This window comes from Sinocyclocheilus anshuiensis, unplaced genomic scaffold (assembly GCF_001515605.1).
Source record: "Sinocyclocheilus anshuiensis isolate Anshui unplaced genomic scaffold, SAMN03320099.WGS_v1.1 scaffold758, whole genome shotgun sequence".
Lineage (NCBI taxonomy): Eukaryota > Metazoa > Chordata > Actinopteri > Cypriniformes > Cyprinidae > Sinocyclocheilus > Sinocyclocheilus anshuiensis.
In genome coordinates this window covers 21816-29269 of record NW_015548126.1, presented here as the reverse complement: position 1 = coordinate 29269, position 7454 = coordinate 21816, and the positions used below count along the sequence as shown (strand labels likewise).

At 40.1% G+C, this 7454-nt stretch overlaps 1 protein-coding gene across 1 annotated transcript; it reads left to right on the top strand.

Annotated features, from left to right (window-relative positions):
• The first annotated feature begins 3552 nt into the window (after positions 1-3552).
• On the top strand, positions 3553-7209 carry LOC107704688 (ovochymase-2-like). The gene is made up of 9 exons (XM_016507675.1): positions 3553-3626; positions 3739-3839; positions 3940-4019; positions 4128-4209; positions 4901-4944; positions 5714-5810; positions 5900-6094; positions 6914-6995; positions 7082-7209. The coding sequence occupies exons 1-9, from the start codon at positions 3572-3574 to the stop codon at positions 7207-7209; spliced, it is 864 nt and encodes a 287-aa protein (XP_016363161.1). The 5' UTR covers positions 3553-3571.
• Positions 7210-7454: the final 245 nt, after the last annotated feature.

Sequence of the window (7454 nt, the reverse complement as noted above, 5' to 3'; positions counted from 1 at the left end):
GGGGCAATTTGGCCAGGACACCGGGGTTACACCCCTACTCTTTACGAGAAGTGCCATGGGATTTTTAATGACCACTGAGAGTCAGGACCTCGGTTTATAAATAACATTAATATTAATGTTAATAAATTAAATGTTGTAAATTCAAATCAGAGCGTCTTCCGTGTCTGGAATGGATGTATTCTTGAGTCTATAAGGTAACAATAATATAATAAGATAACCTTGTTTGAAATGGGTTTGGCTAAAAGAAAATTTTGGTTTCGTCTATACTACTAGGTACTTATACTATATTGACTGGGTTAAATAGAATTGCATTTCTAAAAAGAGACTAAAATACAATTTTCATTGACTAAAACTAGACTAAATGTCATCAGTTTTCGTAGACTAAAGCTAGACTAAAATGTCATCAGTTTTCGTCGACTAAAACTAGACGAAAATAGTCATGGATAATTCTGACTAAAATGCTCAGACATTTAGTTGACTAAAACTTGACTAGACTAAAAAGAGTATGAACGTGACTAAAACTAATAAAGATTAAAATGACAGCTTCACACAAAGACTAGACTAAAACTAAAATTAAAACAGGCCGCCAAAAACAACACTAGGTAGACATAAAGCTTTTTCCTCTCAGCGCTCTGGGGTTAATACAAGGCTTTTTCCTCTCAGCGTGTCTTCTGGGGTAAATACAAGGCTTTTTCCTCTCAGCCCGTCTTCTTCCAAAAACGAAAAGTATCCGAGATGAACATGTTGCTGCTTTGTTTACGGTGATGTTTACGGTTTACATGTCGTGCGTCTCATGTGGAGATTTGTAATATCAATAGCAGCGAGCAGCGCGTGGGCGTGATCTAATTAGAGATAATGAGAACAGATAGGAAAAACTGGACCTGTCCTTGGTTTCATACGGATTATTTTATCACAGAATATTTGTTTTCGGTAAGAGTTACTTCATTTATACACCCTGTATATTTTCTTTATTTTACAAAAGCACATTGTTTTGTTGTTATTATGACTATACACAAATAAAAGTAGACCCTTTGCAGTTTAAAACGATACCTTATTCTTATCTGTACGGTCAAAATTGACGGAGTATTTTTAATTATTTTTGCGGTCATCAAGAAAATACAAGACAGACCGCACATGACCCCAGGGGGTTAATCTCCTTATTACTGTATACTTTCTGTCCGAATGAGTTTTGAATTTTGGTTCCTTGCCACTGTTTGATTCCTCGCCATTTCGGTGTGGCGGGCTGGCCCTATTGGGTGATTGGACAACTTCCTGTTACGGAGGTTCCCGCCACTCACGTGCTTCAGGGCCCTATGCAGGAGGGTCAGGTGATAACAATGAGTTCATTAAGTACGGTCTCTCCACATGTGCTTCCTGTTTTTGCAGACGCCAACGGCTCTCTGCAATCAGAGGATATCTCAGCACCTGCAGTTCAGCAGCTTCCAAGCATAGAACGGTTAAAGCCCCTGGCAGACTATTGGGCCGTGCGGCGATGCCTGCCCGAGATCTCACAGTGGGTGCTACATACCATTCGACACAGTTACACCATCCAATTCCGGAAAGGGCCACCTCCTTTCAGCTATGTTATTTTCACGATGATGCGTCCCTGCAAGGCCTCAGCGTTGAGTCAGGAGATTGTGTCACTCCTAGAGAAAGGGGTTATAGAAGAAGTACCCCTCACTCAAAAAAAATGGCGGTTTACGTCTGATTTTGGACTTGCGTTGCCTGAATCTTGACCTCAGAGTGAGCAAATTCAAGATGCTGAGGTTAAAATCCATTTCGTCTCATATCCGAACCAGAGATTGGTTTGTGATTATTGATCTAAAGGATATGTACCTTCACATCCAGTTCTGGCCCACTCAGACGTAGTTCTTGGAATTGGTCAGTCTGCTAGCCAGCCCCACTTGGGAGGTTCTCCTCAGACATGACCTGCTGACTCAGGCATGATTTAGCATCCTCACCCAGATTTCCGGAAGTTATGGGTGTGGCCCCTGAGTGGAGTGCATTAATGTGTTCTGGTCTCTCTGTGGAGATTACCAACACTATTCTTAATTCTAGTGCTCCCTCCACAAGACGCTTGCATGCCCTTAAGTGGAAGCTTTTTGCCTCCTGGTGTAGGCAACGCAATCCTGACCCAGTCCATTGCCCTGTAGGCTTGATACTGGAGTTTCTTCAGAGTCATTTTTCTAAGGGGGTGGCCCCTGCCACTCTTAAGGTTTATGTGGCAGCCATATCTGCTGAGCATGTACCCATGGGAGGTGTTTCTGTTGGATGTCACCCTCTGTGGTTTCCCATTTCTTGCAGGGGTGCATCTGCCCGGAGAGGGTGTTGAAGTTCTATGTCGACCGCACAGCCCAGTGGCGTGGATCTGACCAGTTGTTTGTATGTTTTAGTGGTAAAAACAAAGGGACTGCCATCACCAAACAGAGAATGTCTCATTGGATAGTGGAGGCTATCTCTATGGCCTATGAGGCACATGGTTTGACTTCGCCTCTAGGGGTGTGTGCTCATTCAACAAGAGCAATTTTATATTTCGTTGCATTTACAATATTTTGAGCAGCAGGTGCTGCCAGAATGTGGTGTTTCAGGCGCTTCGAAACAGTAAATCCTTTTGTGAAGCATTGGTTCAGTTGATTAAGAGCTTCAAAAATATTTGTTTTCCTCTAATTTGCTTGGAAGTGTGCCTGAATGAAACAACGAAAGAGGAGTTTTCACAGGTTTCTCAGAGGTTATGTAAAGTACTTAAGATTGTATTGTCTTCTTGTATGAGGAGGTTTGAGGGACAAAAGCCCTATCTGAATTGTGAAAGACTGAACCCATTACTTTATATTGTAGACATACCATGTAAACATGATTCAAATAAAATAAAACTGGCTATAGCATTTTATGAATTAAAAAATGTAAGTGATGTTGCAGAAAAGCACACCATTTCGTAACACTCTTACATCTAAAGAACTTGTTTGACCAGTTTATTTTCCTTAATTTGATCTCAAGTGGTGTTAAAGAAACTGATATTAGTACTAAGTTTTACTTTAGCCCAGCTCTCATAACTGATATAATCCTAGTGACACAACTTTAGTCCCATCCTCTTTAGTATCACTGTCTTTCAACGGCTTGCCAAGGTTGAATACGTGACTAGTTAATGTCAAAGACTTATTGGGAAAGCAGTTCTCTTACTGCAAGTATAGCATGATAAATTGACTGAAATTTCAACACAGCAACAACAAACGCTACTTCTAATCCAAAACAATCAATGACATTATAACATACAATGAGAGAGTTGAAATCATGATGCTTCTCACGGAAATAGTCAGAAGACTTAAAGCCCTTCATGAGGTCAAACAAAGGAGAATTCATCATGTTTGCACGTAAAACATCAGCTCTGGACAGTGAAGATAAAAACTGTCTCCAGCAATGACAGATCTAAACATTCCTCAGCTATGAGCTCTCTGGATCTGATGGGGTGGACCTCCATCACGTCTCAGATTGATCAGCTGCTGTAAATGATATAAAAGCAAGAGAGAGCACCTACAGATACATCAGTGAGATACATCACACACTCATCTACATCATGACCTTCACCATCTTCTCCATCACCTGCCTTGCCCTGGTGGCCTCTGCTCTGGGTAAGTGTCTCCTTTATTTTGCAAGAATAATGATGGACAAATAGAGAAAATGTAAAACCTAAATTAAGAGCCCCCTGCCTCATGAATAATGTATTACATTTTGTAATAACAGGTTGTGGAGTGCCTGCGATTAAACCACAGACGATCGGCAGCAGGATTGTGAACGGACAGAATGCTATCTCTGGTTCTTGGCCCTGGCAGGTTTCTCTTCAGGTAACTGAATTGTCTTTTGCTACTGTTTTTCAACCACATATTTGTCTACTTTGCTTAAAGAGTAAATTTTATGTTTTAAATGCTTTTACCTTTGAAACAGCTCCCCAATAGTTTCCACTTCTGCGGAGGATCCCTGATCAACGAGAACTGGGTTCTCACTGCTGCCCAATGCGCTGTCATGTAAGATTCTTCAATCTGACAAACATCACATACATTAGTGGTTCATAAATACTCTGTCTGGTTTATTTCTGTATTTTATCTATTCATTTTATTTTTATCTCTCTTTAGGGTGGGCTCTCATCGTGTCATTCTTGGAGAACATAATCGTGGCTCCAATGATGACCCCATCCAGATCCAACTAGTTTCCAAGGTAACAATGTTTTATGATCTCAGTGGATCAGAGATATTGAAATTGAAAAAAAAAAGAGACCAATTGATATTGATTTTGTTCTCGCCAATATTAATTACATACGGAATACAGCCAGAAATAATTTTTAATTGATGTTTTATTACTGTGTTTTTTAAACATAATAATAACCAAGTCATCATTACACTACAAAAACATATTCATTATAAATAGTTTAGTAGTAGGACTATGTCATGTAATTTAAGAAAAGGTGTGATCTAAAAGGTTGCAAAATTGTTTTAATCTTTGTTTTAGATTTTATTATTGTTATTGTTTAATTGGAATTGGAATTCTCATTTGTTATTGAACGGACATCATTTAAAAGGTTAAACAGTTGTGTTTTTTTTAATCAGTGAACTCAATATTACAGCTGAAAAGTGTGCAAATTGGTAAAAATATCAGTCAACATGTCTCTTTCTAATTGAAGTTTTGAGGTATAAATGTATGCTATTGTATTCCTAAAACCTGCCAAAATAAACTAATATTTAACAACAAAATAAACATTTTTTAAAAATATGAAATTCAGTACAGGAAAGAAAACATCCAAACCACATTCTAAAAATACAGGTTGTAAGTAAATGCTTACATCTCTATTTACCGTCTAAAAATTCCGCTCTCACTACTAACTGATCATCCGTCTTGTATGTATATGCAGGTCATCACCCATCCGCTCTACAATGATAACAATGAGTTCATTAAGTACGGTCTCTCCACATGTGCTTCCTGTTTTTGCAGACGCCAACGGCTCTCTGCAATCAGAGGATATCTCAGCACCTGCAGTTCAGCAGCTTCCAAGCATAGAACGGTTAAGGCCCCTGGCAGACTATTGGGCCGTGCGGCGATGCCTGCCCGAGATCTCACAGTGGGTGCTACATACCATTCGACACGGTTACACCATCCTTTTCCGGAAAGGGCCGGGGTTCTTTCAGCGGGGTTATTTCCACGATGGTGCGTCCCTGCGAGGCCTCAGCGTTGAGTCAGGAGATTGTGTCACTCCTAGAGAAAGGGGTTATAGAAGAAGTACCCCTCACTCAAAAAAAATGGCGGTTTACGTCTGATTTTGGACTTGCGTTGCCTGAATCTTGACCTCAGAGTGAGCAAATTCAAGATGCTGAGGTTAAAATCCATTTCGTCTCATATCCGAACCAGAGATTGGTTTGTGATTATTGATCTAAAGGATATGTACCTTCACATCCAGTTCTGGCCCACTCAGACGTAGTTCTTGGAATTGGTCAGTCTGCTAGCCAGCCCGGTTCTCCTCGTTCTCCTCAGACATGACCTGCTGACTCAGGCATGATTTAGCATCCTCACCCAGATTTCCGGGTGTGGCCGGTGTGGCCCCTGAGTGGAGTGCATTAATGTGTTCTGGTCTCTCTGTGGAGATTACCAACACTATTCTTAATTCTAGTGCTCCCTCCACAAGACGCTTGCATGCCCTTAAGTGGAAGCTTTTTGCCTCCTGGTGTAGGCAACGCAATCCTGACCCAGTCCATTGCCCTGTAGGCTTGATACTGGAGTTTCTTCAGAGTCATTTTTCTAAGGGGGTGGCCCCTGCCACTCTTAAGGTTTATGTGGCAGCCATATCTGCTGAGCATGTACCCATGGGAGGTGTTTCTGTTGGATGTCACCCTCTGTGGTTTCCCATTTCTTGCAGGGGTGCATCTGCCCGGAGAGGGTGTTGAAGTTCTATGTCGACCGCACAGCCCAGTGGCGTGGATCTGACCAGTTGTTTGTATGTTTTAGTGGTAAAAACAAAGGGACTGCCATCACCAAACAGAGAATGTCTCATTGGATAGTGGAGGCTATCTCTATGGCCTATGAGGCACATGGTTTGACTTCGCCTCTAGGGGTGTGTGCTCATTCAACAAGAGCAATGGCTTCTTCTCAGGCTCTCTTTAAGGGGTCTTCGTTGGAAGATATTTGTGCATTTACAATATTTTGAGCAGCAGGTGCTGTCAGAATGTGGTGTTTCAGGCGCCTCGAAATCCTAAAACCTGCCAAAATAAACTAATATTTAACAACAAAATAAACATTTTTTAAAAATATGAAATTCAGTACAGGAAAGAAAACATCCAAACCACATTCTAAAAATACAGGTTGTAAGTAAATGCTTACATCTCTATTTACCGTCTAAAAATTCCGCTCTCACTACTAACTGATCATCCGTCTTGTATGTATATGCAGGTCATCAGAGGTTATGTAAAGTACTTAAGATTGTATTGTCTTCTTGTATGAGGAGGTTTGAGGGACAAAAGCCCTATCTGAATTGTGAAAAACTGAACCCATTACTTTATATTGTAGACATACCATGTAAACATGATTCAAACAAAATAAAGCTGGCTATAGCATTTTATGAATTATAATGATTTTTAAAAATATCTGGTAATTTCAAAATTTTTTTTGAAATGACCAGGGTTTTGTATAGTAAAGGCAAACTAGCCTTATCTTCCACACACAAATATAACACGTATAACCAATGGACAGAGTGCTGATTACAAACAAACAAAGAAACAAAAATTAATAAAAAAAATAAAATAAACCAACCTAATATATAAAATGTATCAGCAGTATGTAACAAGCATTACTTTTATTTGTATCAGTAAAGAAAAGCAGTTTACCGTATTATGTTTTCTAGAAAATAATGTAAAAAATGTAATTGATGTTGCAGAAAAGCACACAAGTTCGTAACACTCGCATCCTGCCTGGAACCCGCTGCTTCACCACTGGCTGGGGCCAGACCGCCTCCACAAGTCAGTCAACTGTAAAACAAAAAGAGAATAAAAACACATCTGTTTACTGTGCCTTGCAATGTGTCATGATTTCTTCTCTTTTGTAGCGAGCCCTCTGATCCTGCAGCAAACAGTCGTACCCATCATTAGTCCTGCTGTGTGCAGGCAGATCTGGAGTCAGATCTTACTTTTAAAGAACTTGTTTGACCAGTTTATTGTCCTTAATTTGATCTAAAGTGGTGTTAAAGAAACTGATATCAGTACTAAGTTTTACTTTAGCCCAGCTCTCATAACTGATATAAACCTAGTGACACAACTTTAGTCCCATCCTCTTTAGTATCACTGTCTTTCAACGGCTTGCCAAGGTTGAATACGTGACTAGTTAATGTCAAAGACTTATTGGGAAAGCAGTTCTCTTACTGCAAGTATAGCATGATAAATTGACTGAAATTTCAACACAGCAACAACAAACGCTACTTC

Bases quoted from the DNA above. Each gene is read 5' to 3' on its own strand.
- LOC107704688 (XM_016507675.1), top strand. From the start codon at position 3,572: ATGACCTTCACCATCTTCTCCATCACCTGCCTTGCCCTGGTGGCCTCT. The intron at 4,210-4,900 runs GTAACAATGTTT...ATGTATATGCAG, and splicing joins AGATCCAACTAGTTTCCAAG to GTCATCACCCATCCGCTCTA. The intron at 4,945-5,713 runs GTACGGTCTCTC...CTCCTGGTGTAG, and splicing joins GATAACAATGAGTTCATTAA to GCAACGCAATCCTGACCCAG.